The sequence below is a fragment of the Ochotona princeps genome, chromosome 13, assembly GCF_030435755.1.
Source record: "Ochotona princeps isolate mOchPri1 chromosome 13, mOchPri1.hap1, whole genome shotgun sequence".
Taxonomy (NCBI): Eukaryota; Metazoa; Chordata; class Mammalia; order Lagomorpha; family Ochotonidae; genus Ochotona; species Ochotona princeps.
Window position 1 is genome coordinate 33,660,706 of NC_080844.1, and position 22,203 is coordinate 33,682,908.

Consider the following 22,203-nt stretch of genomic DNA (forward strand, 5'->3'; position numbering starts at 1 on the left):
TTATCTGCTACACATGATAAAACAAGATATTCCAACAACTCGATTCTTATCCCCCAAATGACACAGTTGTTCATTATTTTTATAAAAGCAAAATATACATCTAGTTACCTATTTCCTAAAGTAAAGCTTAAACAAACATTAAGCTTTTTCCTCCATGGACAGTGAAAGAATTTCTTTAATTAAGATCCCTATAAGGATGCCTATCATTTTCATGGACTCTTCTTTAATTTTATCACAACTAAATGGCTTTGCCACCCACAGTAACATATAAGCAAGCCCAATTCAGTATAATAAGAGTTCAGAATGATTACTTAGAAATAAACTCCCCAAATTATGCTGCACTAAATTAACTGCCTCCTATACTGATAATAAAAACCAGCCATCATGGATGCTGGGGTTTGAGAAATCAGTTCAAGATTCTTAATTTAGCTGAGTACAATTTCAAAACACCTTCATATATCAAATGGTTTCAGAACTTTTTTTTCAATAAATAAACTTCAGTGTGTGTGAAATAAAATTTGACCTCAACTTACCACCCTTTTCAAAGTAGTTCTTGACAGAAAAACAGATGCTATTAGGCATTTTACAAGCCTGCAACAGGGACTGATCTGACAGGACCCAAAGGGTTTTCCAGCAGGGGCTGAGATGAACTGCTGTGAACACACAACAGCTCAGATATGAGAAATCAAACCAGAGGTCTCTGTGGTTAGCAGATCAGCTATTTAACCCTGGAAACTGCTCATTACTGAAATAGCACATGGGGATTTTCGTGAGTGAACAGAGGAAAACAATGCAGAAAGATCAATTATACAGGGAATAGCTGCTATGCAGCATTTCATACAAACCAAGAAAGAATACGTGTAATAGCAGATAACTTCACTCAAAAGCTGGGTAAAGGACTCAAAGTTAGACAAAAGCACCAAAATTACTTTTTACCTGTTGTCTTGATTTTAATGACAAGGTAACTGATAGGTGGACAGGACTCTTGCCCGTAATTCCCTATCAACTAAGCAGCAGAGATCATATCAGAAGACATGCCTGTCTCTATCCAAAACCCGTAACTCTCCTCATCCTGTTCTGCATGCTAGAAGTACAGCAACGTACAGGTTGAATTCCTCATACTCAGGTCAGCACACTTTGTAAGATTTATTAATCACTTCCACAGAACACCAATATTCAGATAATCCAAACAGAAACACACTGGAAAATATTTAAAGTACCAAAGCCAGATTATTTTTTAGAACTATGATGTGTAAAAGAACTAAAGTTATTAATTTTCAAGAAGAGAGAAAACTGAGAAAATGTTTTGAAAGTAATTTAAAGAATATTGGATGGGTAAGAATGAAGACTAAAAACAAAAACAAAAACAAAAACCTGTACCTAACAACAAAACAGAAAATTGCGACACGTGTCAAAGGATTTCTAGAATTTTTGCATTAGCATTTGAGTTCACCTTGGTCACTTGATTACATTCCAAACTCCTGCTTATTTAAAACTGACCAGTGATCAGCCCCAATCAAATAATGCTACAGTTAAAACATAATTAATCAGTATCTGAAAGAGTAAATATTTACTCTATAACAGAAATATTTTCTTGGGAATAGAATTGTGGTTCAGCAGCCCACAAAGGCATTGGCCTGATTAAGAGCCCTGCTAATGCCCCTGTTTTGGAGGCGTGAACCAACAGTTGTATGATTTATCTCTGTCTCTCCCTCCCTCTGTAACTCTGCCTTTCAACTGAATAAATACATACATACCTTTTTAAATTTTACTTCTTTTTTACTATCATTTTATGATATAGTTTCATAGGCCCTGGGATTTCCTTTACTCGCTCCCCAAGCCGCACCCCCACTGAGTTCCCCTATATTATTACTATAGCATAGTTACTGATAGTCGTATGTACATTATTGCAGGCATGGACAATGACAGAGAATCCAACATCCTAATGCTCAAGATATAGTAAACAGCTTCATTGGGAGCCCATCTCGGTGATCTGGAAGCAGGGATGCATACTGCATTGTATCCTCACTTCTGGATATGATAGCCTCCATTACATAGTTATTGTACATTCCCTTAAATGAAAAGCCACAATACAAAATCAACAACAGGAAGAAAAAAAGAAATTAAAACCACCATGGAGTTAAATAACATGCTACTGAATGACTAACGTGTCATTGAAGAAATGAAAAAGAAAATCAAGAACCTTCTTAAAGAAAATGATGCTACTGTATGATCTGTGACTCAGTGAAGAATTTAATGAGAAAATGTTTTGAAGAGATGAAACTAAAAAAAAAAAATCAAAATCCGTGATATATAATTTCCACTGATCTTTGTGAGATGTCTCCTGTAGGCAACAAACAGATGGGTTTTAGTTTTTTAATTCAGTCTACTAATCTATGATGTTTGACTGATGAGTTTGCATACATTCTTATACACACATACATAAAAAAATAAATAAAACATTTGAAAAGACAAGTCAAAAAATATATTTTCTCTGCTATTCTGCTTATAATAAGCAAAGACCCAAGATGCCAAATACAGAGGACAGTTCACACTTTGAGACAAAACTTTTTGTTTAAAAAAGTCTAATACATCCCAAGATAACACACCAAGTATTTTGGTTCCCCATAAGTATTACAAAGTCAGATGTTATTTGGGGAGTGATGATTGGGCCCTTTGAAAAAGCCCACTAATATATTCACTTATGGGTTACCAGTAGTTTGTGTCTGTGGTTTAAAGTTAAATCTCTAAATGAAAAAAACAACTCACCGTATTTGTATCATGAGGGAATTATCACCAATAATAATAATGCCAACGTGCCTTGGCAGGTGGAGGTTGACGGTCTGAGCGTTTGAGTCCCTGCCATCTACGTGGGAGACTAGGATGAAATTCCAAGCTCCTGGGCTTAGCTTGGCCCGACCCCAGCTCGCACACACTTAGCAAGCAAGTAAATCATGGTTAGAAAATTTCTCTGTTTCTTCCTCTTGTCATTTTTCCTTTTAAATAAATAATCAACTAAGTAAAATATTAGAGAAAATAAGAATATAAACTACTTGAAATAAACTACACTAATAAAAATCTAAATGATTAAATAGAAGAAATACTTGATAATAATGTAAAACAAAGGCCCCACTTAGGGAAAAGAAAAAATCTATTTTGTTTTACAGGCCAATTATTAGATAATAGAAATTAAAGCGAAGAAAAAATATAGTTTTCATTTAAGAATAAATTCAAAATTCATGAAATAAGTACATTAACAAATTATGTGGAGAATATATGGATATTGAGGTTGGTGGGCATTTTTGTTACATACATGAATTAATACATTAAAACAAAAACCACAATATTTTGTATTATTATCTCTACAATATGCTGAAGAACTAGTTATAATGATTTTTAAACATCTTTTAAGGGAAAATTTGAATTCTTTCAGGCTTTAGAACCTTTATACCTAGTCTGTGCAGTTTTTAAAAATCACCACTTAGGGGACAGCATTCTTATGTAGTCTGTTAAGCTGTTGTTGCAATGCTGGCATCCCAAAAGAGAGCTGGTTCAAGTCCCGGCTGCTCCACTTTCAACCCAGCTCCCTGCTAATGTACCTGGAAAACAATGGAAGATGACCCAAGTCCATGGGTTCCTGCACCCACATGGAAACCTAGATGAAGATCCAGGTTCCTCCCTTCAGCCTGGCTGTTGCAATCATTTGGGAAGTGAACCAGCAGATGAAAGATTTCTCTTTTCTCTCTCTCTCCGTAATTCTCTTTCAAATGAATAAATAAATCTTTTTTTTAAAAGATAATTTATCCACAAGACATATTCTTAAAATGAGTGAGACCCAAGGCTAATCTTTCTTTGTAAAAAGCCAGTGTTAGTAGATAACCTGGAAATGCAATAGATGATGTAAATGTAAAAAGTAATGTATTTCATGATTCTATATAAGGATTAGCATTTATTAATATAAAGTAGTAAATAATCATTGCCAACAGAATTCAAAAGCTGTTTAACCAACTTTAAGTTTTAATCACTATGTTGGATCAGAAATGTTTCATTTATTTCTTCCAGAGAATGTTTGAGTTGATTAAATAGAACAGGAGAAAATATGATAAAACAAGAAACAACCATTCAATTATTTATAACTATCAGCTGGACAATCTTTTCTACTTTGCATTTTAGCTTCTACGAAATTAAAGTACAAGTAAAGCATTCCAAGAAAATATTTCTATATTTGTTCTTGCTTTCAGTGATAAAGAGCTTAATTTACAATTCAATTAAAAGGCAATAAAATGAACTAGTGCTTACTACTAGTTAAATGATGGCCTTGCTTATGTGACATGCTAATAGTGAAAACAATGGGGGCTAAGAAGATGGGAGTAAACTATTTTTTGGCTACGCATTCCACAGCTAGTTCATCTTCCAAGATTTAAAAAAAAGGGGGGAGGAGAAGGAGGAGGAAACCATTCATCTAAAAATCAAAGCACATGTAAAAGTAATTTCCTCTAGGGCATCTAGCTTTCTAACTACACTTAGGAGTATGGCCATAATACAAATACCAGTCATCATTCTAATCTGCTTTTCAAAACAGGAAATTGTAGTAAGACTTATCTACTCTAGACACTGCTATTTAACAATTGAGACATTCTGATTAAGAAACCAAAGGAGTTGAGAAGATCTGAAGGGAAATTATTGTCAAGTGAAAGAGTTTAATACATAACCAAAAACTCTGGAAAAACGTGTGATTATAAGGCAGATAAAAAGCTGGAGTCAGCCCTTGTTGCCAGCAATGAGCCACATCTTGCGGGCTGAGGATCACAGGCTCCGCCCTACACCAATTTGCCTCTTACTCCTGTCCTTCTGAACCTGTTACCCTGCTACCACAGAGTCAACTTTCATAGGCCGAACTTTGCTACAAGACATACTTCCAAACATTATCACCAACATTCCTAAATCTTTATAAAATAAGAATAAAATGCAATAAAGTGTAAAAAGTATTTCATAAAAATAAATGAAGCCGGGGCTCGGTGGCGTGGCATAGTGGCTGGGGTCCTTGCCTTGATCCCATATGGCCGCTGGTTCTGGTCCCGGCAGCTCCACTTCCTCTCTGTCTCTCCTCCTCTCAGTATATCTGACTTTGTAATGAGAATAAATAAATCTTTAAAAAAAAAAAAAATGAAGCCAGGAAAATGCTAATGGTAAGAAACACAGAGCTCATAAATTCAATACAATTAAAACAAAGAAGAAATTCATTAGCCACATCAAAAGCTGAAAATGCTCATCTTCAGGTGCATCAACTGGTTATTGGGTTACAACAGAAAATACTGAAGGTAATATATGACATGTGAGTTATTATTAGGAGTTTTATATTTGGGAAATCTCTAAAATGGAAATTTACTAATAGTAAGCAATTCTGCTGTTTAATTCACACATATTCAACCTATCACTATCCTCAGGTTTACATATGTATAACAAGAAAAGATTAAATTCCTACTGTATATTCCTTCAGTGACTAAAAAGGAACATAATTATTAAACTGTCTTTGTTGTAATACTGATTTAGTGACTCATACCTCCCAAAAATATGTGACTCACTAGTAGACATTGTCTAAGTCATAGAGCATTTATTTATTGGTTGCCTCCTATGTGCCAGGTCTGTGCCGGACTCTGAGTGACACAAAGATGGGTAAGACAGAGACCGGCCTTGCCAGACACTCTGAAATCAAACCCTGACCTAAGAGTCTGCAGCAACCCTTCACAGAGACACATTGGGGGCCTTATCACACAAAAAGTAGAGACATAGAATATTAGAGAAGCGGTGGCTGTTCCAAAGCACAGCCACAACTCCAAATCCAGGCTCCCAAGAGCTGGCTCAATGCCCTTTCTTTAGATCATTTTATCCTTCAGAATACAGGCTTTTAAAAAGACGATACTCAAGGAGGCATTTGGGTATCGTATCACATGAACAGGAGAGGTAATTTTTAGGTTGGTAGCCTTGGCTGAGATCTTTCCCACATTAAAGCAGTCACTCATTCTTATCACCTCTACAGAACAGCTTACTACAACTCTTCACCTGTTTTCCGGATATGGGGATGCTATGTAGGAAATGATACATTCCTGCAAAATCAGTTTACACTAATTCTAACCTCTACCGTAAGAGACCCTCTTTTGTGCTCCTGCCTTGTTCAGCCACTCCATGACTTTCTTTCTGATTTCCTTCTCATTGTGCTTTGCAGAGTCATGCCTGGCCCTTTCTTCTTCCAGATGTGCTTTTTTCCTCCTCTTTAAAAATGACCTTTTACTTTTCTTTCTGACCCTGTGTAATATTTTCTTTTTGGAGATTTTAGCCTGAAAGGGAAAAACATGTTTAAACTGACTGCTTTATAATGTAATAACATTCAAAGTTTTATTTTCTATGACTCAGAATGACTTATTATAAGATACATCCAGTTATTAAAAAAATTAACTGAGAGGCAGTCTTTGGCACATCAGTTAGGGTACTGAATCAGACGCCCAAGTCCTACATGGCACTGCTGGGGTTTGACTCCTTGCTCAAGCTCCAGACTGCAGCTGTATGCTGATGCAGGTGCTGCCAGGCAGCAAGTGATGGCTTAAGTGATTGGGCCCATGCCATCCACAGCGGGGATCTGGACTGAGTTCCCAGCTCCCTGGCTTGGCCTAGCACAGCCCTTGGTGCTGTGGGTATTTGCGGAGTATTCCTAAGGATGGAAGCTAACTTTCAAACAAAACAAGGACCTGAAAATAAGTGTAATGCAAATATATACAAATTTGGTGTTCTCCAGTTTTTATAAGAGCACTATAAGAGTTTTTGCAATTTTCTATTTAGGATTATTGCTATATACTAGTAGAATTTGAAGAAGGTCAAATCAGACACGTGTTTTGCAAGATATTCAAATGTCATGAGGGCTTATTAACCTTTTTGATGGCTGTTGATTTAATACTGATGTCAACAAACACTAAGTTAGCCCTTAATATATATAGGAGGCAAATCATTAAAGCTATCTTAAATGGAAAAAAATTAAACATTTTCCTGCTTGGCTCTTTCATGGAAGCAGTGGAAGGCGTGAATTTCCTAAACTAACCATACTTTTTTTGAGAAGGACAAACAGGTATGTAGGATCTCACACGTTTGGAAGTCTCAGTAAACAGGAAGATTTACAATGTAAGAATCATCATTTACTCACCTTTCCATCAAAACGTTTTATTATATATTGATCCAGACCCAAGTCTGTAAAAGAGAAGAAAAAAAAGTAATCACTAACTGTAACTCAAATGAAACACAGATAACGCCAGCTCTCAATTCAATACAATGTACTAGATGGTTTAGCCACAGAAATTCGTATTTTACCACTTTCAGACTCAAAGAATCAGTGCTAAGAGATACCAGTCCCTTTATTTTACGTAACAGAAAAGAGGGGCACATGCAAGCCTAGTCAAACCTGAAGTCCCAGTGAACTCCGGACAGCTGCTCGTGGGGCTGTTTTCAGTACATCCCGGAGCTCATGGTCCTGCTGCCCCAGCTGAGGTGCATTAGGTTAAGCCAAGAGCTTAATACTATTGTTTTGGAATTAAACTAAAACAAAAGGTGTCAACGCCAAAAGAACTTGTGCAAAAATACTGAAACAGTCCCCAGCTTATCTTTCAAAATTGAGTTAAATCATAAATATTTACTTGGGAACACCTAGCTTTGAATTCTGAGCATGGTAAAAGCATACAGGAATGCATCCATTCCGTTCTCTTGAAAGCAAGATCTTTTCTTCGTGCACTGCTTTCCCTCGATATTATACAAATACATGGGAGTTACTTGTATCAGCAATTTAAGCCAAACACAATAACAAAAATAGGCAAGAAACTAGCATTTACTTCATTGAGTGCTTGCCATGTTTTAGATGTAATTTTTAATCCATAATATCAGGTCATTCGTTTCTCCTAGCAACTACACAGGGCACCACCCACTGGCAAACTTACAGCCCGCAGGCCAAATCTGGACTACCCACTGTTTTTCCTTTTATCTTTTTCTGTTTTAATGGCCTAGAAACTAAGAATATAAGGTCTAAAAGGTTTATACTCTGACTTTTTAAGGAAAAGTTTGCTGTTTTCTAGTTAAAGGGCACACCAGTTGCCATCTAAAAAAATCAGCAGTTTAGAAGGCACTTAAACTTCAGAATGTTTGTGCTAGAATCGTATGATTTGCATTAGCTTTTAGAGAAAGAATACCATGACACATGTATTCTGTGTAAATACACCCCATTTTAAGCTCCTCCATGGTGCTTTACAACAGGGACAGCAAGCATTTTTCCATAAATGGACAAAAAGTAAATGCTTTACATTCTCAACTCTATTATTGTAGCTCAAATACTATCAGACATAAATGAGTAAGAATGGCTATGCCTATAAGCCTTTGTAGACACTGAAATTTAAGGTCCTATACTATTCAAGCATCACAAATATTCTTTGTGTGCTTCTTGTTTTACTCATTTAAAAATAGACAAACTATTCTCAGCTCATAGGTTATTAGCAGAAGTTGACCAAACAGCACAGGAGGGGATTAAAAGTAAATATAGAGCACTGTGGTTAAGGAGTTAAAACTGTACAAAAATGTTTTTAAAGATTTATTTATTTTTATTGGAAAGGCAAACCAAATTTACAGACAGAAACAGAAACATCTTCCATCTGCTGCTTCACTCCCAGATGACCACAATGGCCAAAGCTGAGCTGATCAGAATCAAGGAGTTTCTTCCGGGTCTCCCTTGCAGGTGCAGGGTCTCAAGACTTTGGGCCATCCTCCACCGATTTCCCAGGCCACAGGCAGGGAGCTGAATGGGAAGTAGAGCAGTGGGACATGAACTGGCACTCATACGGGACCTCGATATTTGCAAGGTGAGGCATTAGCCATTAAGCCATTGCGATGAGCTCTCAAAACTGTTTTTAAAAATCTATCTCCTGGCCCTGGCGTGGTAGCCTCGTGGCTAAAGTCCTTGCCTTACATGCGCTGGGATCCCTTATGGGTGCTGATTCGTATCCCAACTGCTCCACTTCCTTTCTAGCTCCCTGCTTGTGGCCTGGGAAAGCACTCAGGGATGGCCCAAAGTCTTGAGACCTACGTGGGAGACCTAGAAGAAGCTCATGGCTCCTGGCTCCCGGTTTTCGATCAATTCAGTTCTAGCCATTGTGGCCACTTGGAAAGTGAACCAAATGGAAGATCTCTCTCTCTCTCTCCTCTTCTTAAATCTGACTTTCCAATAAAAATAAATAAATCGTTTTTTTCCAAAAAGATGTATTAAAAAAAATCTGTCTCCTGAGTTAAATAACTAAGTATAAAGTCATATGTCTCTAACCAGAATCTAGGCATGACAATGGCATTCAGACTTTGAAGAATGGGTGATAATGTTAAAGTCACATAAAATATTGTTTCTTCTACATTTTTGCTACTTAACTAAGGCTATGTTGAGTTTCACTGAGATTCAGTATCCAATTAGTTTTATTCAGCTTTTCACTCTGAAATTCAACAGCTCTCTATTCATTTAAGACTTTAATTTTAGATCTTCATGTCGTCTGTGCTTTATGATTATTTTTAAAGTGTTAAACTCACAAATTTAGACCTGCTGGGTATGCTGGGATACAGTTTGTGTGAAGATATGAGCAAAAAAAGTGGAAATATGAGCTACGGGCTAGAGTCCAGGCATCTCATGATAGAAATCTGAACTATAAAAAAATTCTGCAGTCTTACTCTTTTCTTTACTTTAATTCATATATACTTTACTTCTGCCGTAGCAACATTTGTAGCAATTACTATTCATGGGCAAATAAAAATGAAGCCAAATTTTCCACTGAATTTCATTTTAATGTATCAGAATTTTCCCTCAAGATTATCATCTGAGAAGCAAAGCAATTATTCCCTATTCTAAACCAGAAATGTATTTGGCATATCAGATATTTAGTAACTAAAGTATAACAAGTCTCGTAACAATTAAAAAACAACATACTACGAACTTCAATGCCTGAGTGTATGGACACAATTAGAATATATAAAGATTTCCAAAGGTCTAAAAGTAACATTCCTTGAATGATCTTCAGTGGCTTTTTTTAGTCTTGTTTCACCACCCTTGCTACAGTGGAAGTAAAATACATTTAAGAAATATATTTATTTGAAAGACTCAGACAGACAGAGTGTCAAAGACAGATCTTCCATCTATTGGTTTACCACCTAAATAGCTGCAACAAGTCAAGAACCTGAAACCCCACTTGGGGCTTCCACATGGGTACAGGGACAAAGTACCTGGTCATCTGCTGTGCATGCACATGTTGCAGGCAGGGGCTTAACCCTATGTGCTGCAAAGCTGGTCTCCCAAAGACATTGTTTTAAAAAGTATTTGCTCAATAAGACTTTATTTGTGCAGAAAAACTATTCTGGCAGGAATGAAAATATCTGCTATCAAAAAACCGGGACTAAAGCTTGCAATCTTGTTCTCTCTCTACAGAAGACTCCTTACTTTTTTCCTTCAAAATCTCACAACACAAAGTACTGAAGCCAAACAAGACAGCTCTAAATCCAAAGTTCAAAGCAACTAGTGAAATGCTTGATTCACCTTTATTTTCTGACTACAACAGTTGTTTATTCTAGGAGTGGGAATGAATTACTGTATCCCCTCAGTCAGTAAGAGTGATCCATAGAAGGTGGCTAATCAATCAACACCACGGGATAGATATACATGCAGTCTACATGAAAATAAAGGAACAAAGAATGAACAAAACAATTCCTTATAACTGCATTTACACTTGATATTTTGGTAGGTTCTTTTTCAGTTGCTTTTATTTATTTACCATGAGAATGAAACACAAAGGATAGAAAAGCGTGTTCTATCATAGAAATACAACCAAAAACATGTGAAATGTGGGAAATCTCATGTCTACAAATCCGGGGTACCTGGCTTGTGTTTCCTGGATATGAGGGAGTTGGTAGAGAAGAACTGGGGGGAGGAAAAGGCAGTTGAAGGGAGCATAATTCAACTGACGATCATTGCAAACAACTGGGGGAGCTCAATTCTCCTTTGTTTACATGGGAAGATATGTAGCTGTGTATTACCAATGGCCAATGAAGACAGTAAAAATACAGACTGAATATCTGTAAACTAAAGAATTTCAAAATGGAAAGGTCTGGGTGTCAACATCATGCCACAGGTGAAAAATTGCACACCCGGCCTCATCTGATGTGTCACTGTCAAAAGGCAGATGCATCAAAAACACTGTATAAAGCACCTTAGGCTGTGTGTAGAGGTGTATATAAAATATAAATGATTTTCAGATTTAGATTTGGATATCATTCTCAAGATACCTCATTATGTATATGCAAATATTTTGAAATCCAAAAGACTTCTGGCAGTAAATATGTTAAATAACAGATATTCAAAATCTGTATTTACCTACCAGTTCCTACCAGTGTTAATTTGTTTGGATCTCCAGATGTGTGCCTGGCTGACATCCCTAAGTGGGCTCCTACAGCTGTTCTATGCTATGGCAGTAGAACTGGGTTGAAGCAGAAAGCAAAAGATACATAGTAGCTAAAGTTTGGTTCTGCCAGGTAATATCCCTGTACTAATAACTAGCTCAGCATCAACCTGAGCAAGAGAAGGGCTGAGAGATGTGAGATCAGGTATAAAACAGGTCTTTGCTTAAATGGCAAAAACAAACAAAACCATGGGAGTCCTGTAGATAAACAAGGACTTAAGAGGCACAGCAACCATACTAAATGTGGAGGCTTCACAGCACAAAACAAAAATAAAAATTGTTTTCACATTATTTCTAAAAAACTTCAAATAAGCCTTTAGTCTAAGAATAGATATTCTTTCTTTTTTTTTTTTTTTAAAGATTTATTGTTATTGGAAAGCCGGATATACAGAGAGGAGGAGAGACAGAGAGGAAGATCTTCCATTCGATGTTTCACTCCCCAAGTGAGCCACAACGGGCTGGTGCACGTCGATCCGATGCCGGGAACCTGGAACCTCTTCCGGGTCTCCCACGCGGGTGCAGGGTCCCAAAGCTTTTGGGCCGTCCTCGACTGCTTTGCCAGGCCACAAGCAGGGAGCTGGATGGGAAGTGGAGCTGCCGGGATTAGAACCGGCGCCCATATGGGATCCCGGGGCTTTCAAGGCGAGGACTTTAGCCGCTAGGCCACGCCGCCGGGCCCAAGAATATTCTTTTAAACTTAACTGCTTATCTACCTACTACACCTTTCAGATGTTTTATCATTTTAAAAACAACTGGGGGAAGCCCAATTCCTTTAAAACCTCTTTTCAAGGGTATACACAGGTAATTCAAAAGTGCGTGCAGGGCCCAGTATGGTGGCCTAATAGTGGCTAAAGTCCTCGCCTTGAACATGCCCCGGGATCCCATATGGGCGCTGGTTCTAATCCCGGCAGCTCCACTTCCCATCCAGCTCCCTGCTTGTGGCCTGGAAAAGCATTCAAGGATGGCTCAAAAGCTTTGGGACCCTGCACCTGTGTGGGAGACCTGGAAGAAGTTCCTGGTTCCTGGTTTCGGATCGGCACAGACCTGGCAGTTGTGGTCACTTGGGGAGTGAATCATCGGAGGGAAGATCTTCCTCTCTGTCTTTCCTCCTCTTTGTATATCTGACTTTGCAATAAAAATAAATAAATCCTTTGAAAAGGTTCATGCAAAACAGATTTAAAAGATAAATTTTGGTAGGGATGTGGCATAAAGCTTAAGTTACCACTTGAGACACTTGCATCCCTTTATCAAAGTGTCCGTGTCAAGTCCTGGCTACTCCATTTCCAATCCAGAATTCTGCTAATGCACACCTTGGGAAGGCGGCTAATAATGGCTCAAGTACCTAGTTGGCTGTCATGCTTATGGGAAACCTGCATTGACTCCCAGGCTCTGGCTTCAACTGGCTAGCCTTTGGCTGTTGTGGGCATTTAATGAGCGAACTAATAGACTGAAGGCTGAAAATAAATTTCAAAAGCAATTTTTAAATGATGTTCATTTTAGTGTAAAAATTGATTTTACTCTTTTAAACTTTGTTTTGAGGTTTAAGGTAAGATATCTTGGAAACTGCTGTGCACATGCATTGGAGGAGAATGTGTATTCTGTTCTTAGAGCGTCTGGTAGGTCTGCTAGGTCTGGTTGTTTATAGTGTTGTTGAAGTTCTCTTTTTTTTTTGAAAGATTTTTATTTATTTTTATTGCAAAGTCAGATACACAGAGAGGAGGAGAGACAGAGGGGAAGATCTTCTGTCCAATGCTCCACTCCCCAAGTGAGCCGCAACAGCCGGTGCTGCACCGATCCAAAGCCAGGAGTCAGGAACCTCTTTCGGGTCTCCCACGTGGGTGCAGGGTCCCAAGGCTTTTGAGCCATCCTCGACTGCTTTCCCAGGCCACAAGCAGGGAGCTGGATGGGAAGTGGAGCAGCTGGGATTAGAACCGGCGCCCATATGGGATCCTGGCGCGTTCAAGGCAAGGACTTTAGCTGATAGGTACCGTGCTGGGCCCAGTTCTGTTTCTTTACCTATCTCCTATCTAGTGGTTCTATCCATTACTGAAATGTGCATAAAAGTGTTAAACTCCTCTCTCTCTCTCTCTCTGTTGGTATACCTTTTGAATAAATAAATCTTATTAAAAAAAGGGAAGAAAAGAAAATGAAAAGCGACATGGTAGATGGGTGGGTAGGCAAAAATGCCAGAACGTTTTCTTAGCAAAAAATTTTGCAGTCCTTTTCTTAAATAAGTATTCACTTGGTTCTATATGTTCATAATTAAGACTCCAGGATTTCCACAGAATTGATTTCTGTTTGTGCAATTCAGTGGTTGCTTTGGCAGAAGGTCCAAATCTTTGTGCTCTCATATCCCATCATCTTTCCTATATATTCTTCTGGTGTTATTAAACCATTTATTTTTCTAATAATCCTTCAACTTAATTTTTCATGAACTTTTGTCTTTTTCAAAAAAGAATTATTTTTATTGGAAAGGTAGATTTTACAGGATAAAGATGTTGGTTCACTCCCAAGTGGCCATAATGGCTAGAGTTGAGCAGATCTGAATCCAGGAGCCAGGATCTTCTTCCAGATCTCCCACACGGGTGTGGGGTCCCAAAACTTTGGACCATCCTCTGCTTCTTTCCTAGGCCATGAGCAGGGAGCTGGATGGGAAGTGGAGCAGCCAGGACATGAACTGGCGCCCATATGGGATTCCAGCACTTAAAAGGGGAGGATTAGGTAGTTGAGCCATTGCACCAAGCCGTTTGGGTATTTTTTTTTTTTAATTTTATTAATTCATTAATTACATTGTATTATGTGACACAGTTTCATAGGTACTTGGATTCTCCCCACCCCTGGGTATTTTTTTTTAAAAGGTTTTTTTACTTGAAAAGCAGTGACAGAGGGAGAGGAGGAGGAAGAGAGAGTTCTTTTATCTGCTTCACTCTCCAAATGCCCACAAAAGCCGAAACTACACCAGGCTGAAGCCTGAATTCCACCCTGGACTCCTATTCTTTAGCCATCACCTGCTGGTTTCCCAGGAGTATTAGCAGGGAGCTGGCTCAGAAACAGAGCAGCTAGAACTTGAACTGGCATTCTCACATCCTAAGCAGCAGCTCACTCTGCTAACCCCCAATGCTTGCCTGATAAGTCATTTTGTTTGCTGGGTTGGGGATTGCAAACCTGACATCCACCTAGTATCTGGGCTGTGGGACCCAGGTCAGGAAACCCAAGCCTTGCCAGATTCCCCACTCCGAGGTTCACGGAACCAATACCCACCTAGAAGATGGGCCCCAGAATCTGGGTCAAGTGAGCCATATCCTAGCAGTTCCCATGTCCCCAGGGCCCAGGAACCCTCTCCCACCACACATGTGGGCCCCATGACCTGAGCCAATCTACCCAGGCCCTGACAGATCTCCTGTCCCTGGGATTCACGTACCTGGCCCCCATTTGGCCCAGGCTGGCATGACTTGCCTCTCCTGAGCTTCCACAGTCTTATTGCACCACCTGGCCTAGTCTACTCTGGCCCCTGTTCCAGCTCCTATTGGTGGGTGCTGCCACCTATCAGGATGGGGGATTTCTATGCCTGTCCTAATGTGAACTGGCTGGAGTTGTGGCCCGATCTGGTTCCTCCTGCCCTCTGCTCTGGTTCTCAGATCTGCCTGTGGGCGTTATGTGCTGGTCCAGACTGGTCTGTCCCCAGACCTGACCCACATGTATGCTGGTGTACTGTAACCTGGCACGGTCTGGGCTGCTCCCTGCCTTGTGTTCTCCTGCAGGGTCTGCGTCCCAATGAAGGTTCACTATTCTTTGACTGCCTGACTTCTAGTGCTATGAATTGTATTTATTCTTTACAAAGCATTCTTCAAACTTTCAGATTGAGTTAAATATCTTATTTCCACTGCCACAGGACTTCAGCATGTTTTACCAATCACAATATTGAAGTTGTGTATTTCCTCCTATTACCTTTTCCACTAAAGAGTAAGCTGACCATAGCCATTTGTAATATATCACTTAAAATTATTTTTACTTGAAAAGCAGATTTACAGAGAGGGGAAACAGAAATATCTTCCATCTGCCGATTCACTCCCCAAATGGCAACAACAGCAGAGCTGGGATGGGCACAACATTCTCAGTTGTTGAAGACTGCCACGTTAGACTTGCAGGCTCCCCTCCTATATACTCCTAAATGCTAGTACCATGCCTGGCATTAAGTAGCTACACAGCAAGTATAATTATTGCATGAATCTATATTATTGCATATCCGAGACAGAAAAAAAGTGAAGTGGTTTGTATTGATAATAAAACAAATACCATAAAGCTATTTATCATGTTAGCAACTTACGTTCTGGTTGTTTTTCATTGGGTGTTATGGATCGCACGAAATCTTGTGGAGTCATAAACACTTCTGCCTCACCAGGTTCATTGATTACTTTCAAGGTAGCAAAATATCGAAAGATTTTGTCTGGCGTAGAGTAGGCACGAATCCTGTTCTCATATTCCATCACCTAAAATTAGAAATTTCAGAGTGGCAAGCATTATTCATATGTTCTCATTATTGATGCTAATCAATAAACGTGTTTTTCATTTTCTGGAAAACTTTGTCTTTTTTTCTATACCTGTATTTTTAATACTACAAAAAAACTGAATCGGGTCCAATGTTGTGGCATAGTGAGATAAGCCACACTGCATGCAAAGACAATATCTCATGGGTGCCGGTTTGAGTTCCAGCTGTTCTACTTCTAATCTGGCTCCCTCATAACCTGCTTGGAAAAGCAGTGGAGGATGGGTCCTGGCACCCAGGTGGGAGACCCAGATAAAGCCCCTAATGCCTAGCTTTGGCCAGGCCTAGCCTTGGCCATTGTGACCATGTGGGGGAATGAAACAGCAGATACAAGATCTCTGTGTGTGTGCCTCGCCTTTCTCTGCAACTCCATCTTTCAAATAAATAAAATACCTATTTAAAAAAAAAAAAAAAATTGAGGGGCTGGTGTAGTTGGTGTAGCCACTGCCTTTGAAATGCCAGCATCCTAAATGGATACTGGTTTGAGTGCTAGCTGCTTCACTTCCAATCCAGCTCTTGCTGATGTGCCTAGGGAAAGAGCAGAGGGGCCCTGCCTCACCCAGCTCTGGCTGTGTGACCATTTAGGGAGTGAACCAGAGGATAGCTGAGAGAAGATCTCTCTCTTTCCCCAACCTCCCATAGAGATCATTCTCTTCCTCCTGTGCTCTCACTCTCTCTTGTTTATTCTCTTTGTAGCCTGGCATTACAAATAAATAAAATAATATTTTAAACAATTGAAATGAATTTACAGTTTCTTGAATCTCTTTCTTGCAATATGCCATTCATATTCCACTTGAGGCAATGTTCATCTAATTTGTTTAGGGCCTTTTTAAAAAGAATTTCCTACTTTCTTAAATCATTGAAAACTACTAAAACTGAAAAACACCGTAAGAGAATTCAAAAGGTCCCTGTAGCATTGTAAAATGCCATATATATGACAGTCTATGGCTTATGCAATATATATTATATATGACTTGCTGAGTCCTAAAACAAAAGACTTAAGCTTTCGTGTTTTTGAAAATTAACGAAGAAAAAATATATTAAACAGTGGCATAGAAAAATAAAATTTCATGTTACAGAAACTAAATTTTATTAATAGGTCAGAAAAAAGATATTTACTTTTGACATAAAAAATATGAAGCAAATTGCCAGAAATTCTTCATGTACAGAAATAGCAAGAAACAGTGTTGAGAAGCCTAGAAGCAAACTTTTAATAAGCAGCAAAATCGGGCCCAGCACGGTGGCCTAGCGACTAAGGTCCTCGCCTTGAATGAGCCAGGATCCCATATGGGCGCCGGTTCTAATCCCAGCAGCTCCACTTCCCATCTAGCTCCCTGCTTGTGGCCTGGGAAAGCAGTCGAGGACAGGTCTAAGCCTTGCGACTCTGCACCCGTGTGGGAGACCTGGAAGAAGTTCCTAGCTCCTGGCTTTGGATCGGGGCAGTACCGGCTGTTGTGGTCACTTGGGGAGTGAATCATTGGACGGAAGATTTTTCTCTCTTTCCTCCTCTTTGTATATCTGACTTTCCAATAAAAATAAGTCTTTTTTTTAAAAAAAAAGGAGAAAAAACAAATGCAGCATTCCTTTAGCTAAATGTTTCTCAGGCTGACATAATAGCTGATATTCCTACCTGACACAAAACCCCTCAATTTGTGCACGAAACATACCAAATGCCATACCAGTCATGTAATATTTTGGTGAAAAAATTTCTCTTGTACCTGAATTTTATATAGTGAAATAGTATATGTTACTTTATATACTGAAATAACAAAGAGCATGTTATAAGGAATCATCTAGAAAATATATCAAGGCAGTAAATTGTAAAAACTCAGCAGGCCCATGCCCACACAGCAATTCATTAATATTATGGAAAACTGTATAAATGCTTTAAATTTGCCACATTAACATAGCTATTACAGGACACAGTAATTCAAGCTGATGTCACTTCGAGGTTATTGGCAGCAGCTGCTAAACAATAATCTCAATTCCATGACCAGATGTGATTTAGCATTTGAGTGCTAATTTGTCCTGATAAAAATCTCTTTAATGTTAAACTTCCATTAAAATCTAAACAGATTTCAGAAGATATTTTTATCAAAGATTAAACATGTAGCAAATATAAGATTTTCTGCTTCTAAGCAGCTTTGAGATTTAGCTATGTAACTTAGATGCATTTTGGTTTGAACTATAACTGTTTAAAAATTTGAAATTCATGCATAGTTTTTTTTTTCACAATATACATTTTTCCATGAACTTTTTTTTTTTTTTTTAAAAGATTTATTTTATTTTTACTACAAAGTCAGATACACTGAGAGGAGGAGAGACAGAGAGGAAGTAGAGCTGCCGGGATCAGAACCAGCGGCCGTATGGGATCAAGGCGAGGACCTTAGCCACCAGGCCATGCCGCCGAGCCCGTCCATGAACTTCTTAAACAGCTATATACAATTTCAAAACTTTCTGCATTAGAAGTTATACTTTAATTCAATTTTCCATGAATCCTTTAAATTCCCCTTGATAAAAGTTACACAAAAAGAGTGGCTAAGCAGGGCCTGACATGGTAGCCTAGTGGTTAAAGTCCTCGCCTTGAATGCACTGGATCCCATATGGGTGCTAGTTCATACCCTTTCAGCCCCTCTTCCCATCCAGCTCCCTGCTTGTGGCCTGGGAAGGCCATCAAGGACAGCCCAATGCATTGGGACCCTGCACCCGCATGGGAGATCCAGAAGCTCCGGGCTCCTGGCTTCACATCAGCTCAGCTCCAGCCATTGTGGCCACTTGGCATGTGAATCAGTGGACGGAAGATCTTCCTCACTGTCTCTCTTCCTCTTTGTATATCTGAATTTCCAATAATAATAAACAAATCTTTAAATAAAAGAATTTAAGCCTTATTAATATATCACACATGTTGGGATGTTACTAAACCGCGCCTGTATGAATTTGTACACAGCCTTAGATGTGATGACAAGAATTTCTGTTTTCGCATTTTCCATTCTCCTTAATTAAAAGACACCATTTTCCCTCCCTGTAGAGGCACAGTTTTGGAAATTGCTCTCCATGATCTCCTTAGTTGCTACAAAAAATGACTCTGTATGGTAACTTCTTCATGTGAATTCCTTAAACTCATCAGAAAGAAGGGCCACAAATTTAGGTGGGCATAGAAACTTTAGTCTGATCCAGCCCAGAATGCAGCTGCAAACATTTGGGTACTTCAGAGAATAGAATAGGTTGACAAGGGATAAGAATAAACATCAATAAAATCTAGATCCTAGGATAATCCACAGGCTAAGAGTCCTGAGTTCCATTACCTATAGATTAAGAGATTTAAATGACACAAGATCAAAACAAAACAGGTGAGATTAAATGATATGTCTAGAAATGAGCAGTAGGGTAATAAAAAGGAATGAAATGGAGTAATTATTTGCTGGTTTCCTGTATATGTGTTTTACGTCATGGTAAAAATTATTTTTGAACAGACAGTCTGTATGACTGTTCAAAAAAGGTGGAGGAAGAAGATACTGTCCCTAAATCCTAATCCCACCTCTATGGCTCAATTTTGGCATAGTGCCCATGGAAAGCTAACATTATGACGTCTTGAGCCCACCCAAATGCCCAGGCATTGGAAGAAGACTGGATTCAGGCTTGACAGAAAGATTTTAGAAATAAATCTATCAAGAAGTAACTCGCACCCTGATCTGTAAGCCAACAGTTATCTTTCTTGTTAAAGGCTCCTTTTTTCCTTTTTCTAGTTCATTTTCGGCTGTCTACAATAATGATCACCTTTCTTAACGTTTCTGACATTCCAACTTCTAGGATACTAGTTTCACTGGTAATTAGTAACTTAGTTTCCTATGCTAACATTCTAAAAGAATATATTTCTCTCTTTTACACTGTCTTACTGATTGTAAAATATGTTCTTGGAATTTCTACACATTTTATTAGACCATTTAAATATTCTTCAACATATATTTATAATACAGAAAACTCTGTGGTCTTGATATTTGGTCTTTCTTTTGAAAGGTTAAAATGGTATCACAAAGATGTTCCAAAATACAATGGCTCAAACAAAAGCAAGTTGATTTCTCACTAACATACAATGCCAAGTGCACAGACAGGGAGCCATAAACTCCTGCTGATACACAGCTCCTGAGGTCTAGTTGTTACCATGCCAGAACACAGGGACAGGAGAAGCAGCCTTGAAAAATCCTGTGGGAGGCTCTAGATGCCAGACCGACAAGAAGCTGAATTACTCCTACTGAATGGAAAACTAGCCAATGCCAGCACAACGGATAAAAGGAGAAACCAACGCTCACGGTCACAGTTAGAAATCCTAAAACTAATGAAATTGTGCAATCACTGACCTAGGCTGTATCACAAAGCTATGAGATCAAAATGTTATGTTAGAAGAATGCAATGGAATGGGCAATAGTTTTTAGTCCTGGCTCTATGAGTACATAGTGGTTTGATTTAACAAAAACTACTTAACTGCTCCAACCAATTAAGCAAACAAGTATGTACACACGTATGCATGCACACACATGTATATATCAACTCACACACATATAAACAAGTATTTCTGACACACAGCACACCAAAATTGTTCAACAAATGTTAGCTTCCTTGTCATTTTCTTTTCATTTTGTTTTTTTGTGTAATAAATGACTTAACCAATTTTCTTAGCTTAAATCGCTGTTATAAATGGCTTACTTTGTTTTAATACTTATATTTTCCTATCAAATTTAAAGCTACTACAGTTGCATTGAACAAAAAAATTTGCCTTTTTAAAATAAAGCAGTCATTAAATGCAGCTTCCAGCAGTTTGACGGCACAGAACAACACTGCAGGGAAAGCTACAAGAAATATAAAAATGATGAACTAGGAGATCTTTACTGAGCAAGAGTCTAACAAGCAGATATATTTTTTGTAAATAGCTCTCCCAACTCAAAGAGCAACTTTCTACCTAAAAAGCACAGAAATGACAGTGAGACTTCCAGTCAACTGTGATTATTCTCTTTTTAAGGCTCTGTGCTAGAGACAAAGAGACAGGGAGAAAAAGAAAGAGAATTGTTGGTAAACCACAACACGAGGAAATTAAAAAAGCATAACCAGTTCAAAGCAAGATAATCCTCTCTGGACCTGGGACTAAATAAGCACATTACAGTAGGGGAAAATAAAGTTGAAGCATGGTGGGCTAAAAGAGCCAAAGCAGACTAGGATTCATAGCAATGGGATGAAGGGCAAATGTGCTTATGTGAAGCACGGACCAAGAGTCAAGTTCACTGAATAAAACATGACACTAGGGCAGAAGTTCTCTCAATCACAAAAAACAAGTAAGGAAGTTTTAGCCAGCTGCTTCCTGGAGAAAATGCTCTTCTGAAATGTTACACCTCAGGTATCAAGTGGAATCAGCCCCAGCTGTGTCCCATATCTTTGCCCAACTGCTGTCAAGCTCAGTTGTTTAATCTTCAACATCATGCAACTGCAGAAATGGATCTACGAATAGAAGAACTCTTAGATCTCAGAACAAAGAGGCTCAGTAGGCGAGAGAACAGTCACAAAGTCAATGAGTGGGGAGACCCAGCATTGTGATTAGAGGGTAAAGCCGTGGCCTGTGATACTGGCATCCCCTGTGCGAGCCTGTTCAAGTCCCAGCAGCTCCACTTCTCATCCAGTTCAGTGGCATAATTCTAAAATACATGTGCAGAAAATGAAATGACAACTATAAAACAGTAATTGAAGAATCAATCTTGTAGCAAAAAGACCTAATGAAAAAACAACAATGAAAGAACAGTTAACACATTCAGGATATGTGAATTATTAACAATCTCCAAAATGCAAGACAAAGGATAAAGCAATATTGAAACAATATGTGACAATTTCCTAAAATTCAAGACTTTAATTTCGGAAAGGACAACAAAATAAAAATTTAAAAACAGTATAACAGGAGTGAGCATTGTTGTGAAATGAGTTGAGCTGCCATTTGCAACGCCCACATCCCATACAGGAGTGACTATTTTATTCTCAGCTCAGTCTTGGCTGCTCCACTTCCTATCCAGCTTCCTGCTAATGCGTCTGGGAGGCAACAGATGATGGTACAGGTGTTTCTGCCTCTGCTGCCCACATAACAGCCTAACTAAAGCT

At 38.7% G+C, this 22,203-nt stretch overlaps 1 protein-coding gene across 1 annotated transcript in view; it reads right to left on the minus strand.

Moving 5' to 3' along the window:
• Positions 1 to 22,203, minus strand: part of MICU1 (mitochondrial calcium uptake 1) — a 149,119-nt gene that overhangs the window by 89,803 nt on the left and 37,113 nt on the right. Inside the window, exons 4-5 of the mRNA XM_058671974.1 lie at positions 15,847 to 16,009; positions 7,196 to 7,239 (exon numbers count right to left, since the gene is read on the minus strand). Of these exons, the coding sequence (XP_058527957.1) occupies positions 7,196 to 7,239; positions 15,847 to 16,009 (207 nt within the window). The remainder of the gene's footprint in view (positions 1 to 7,195; positions 7,240 to 15,846; positions 16,010 to 22,203) is intronic.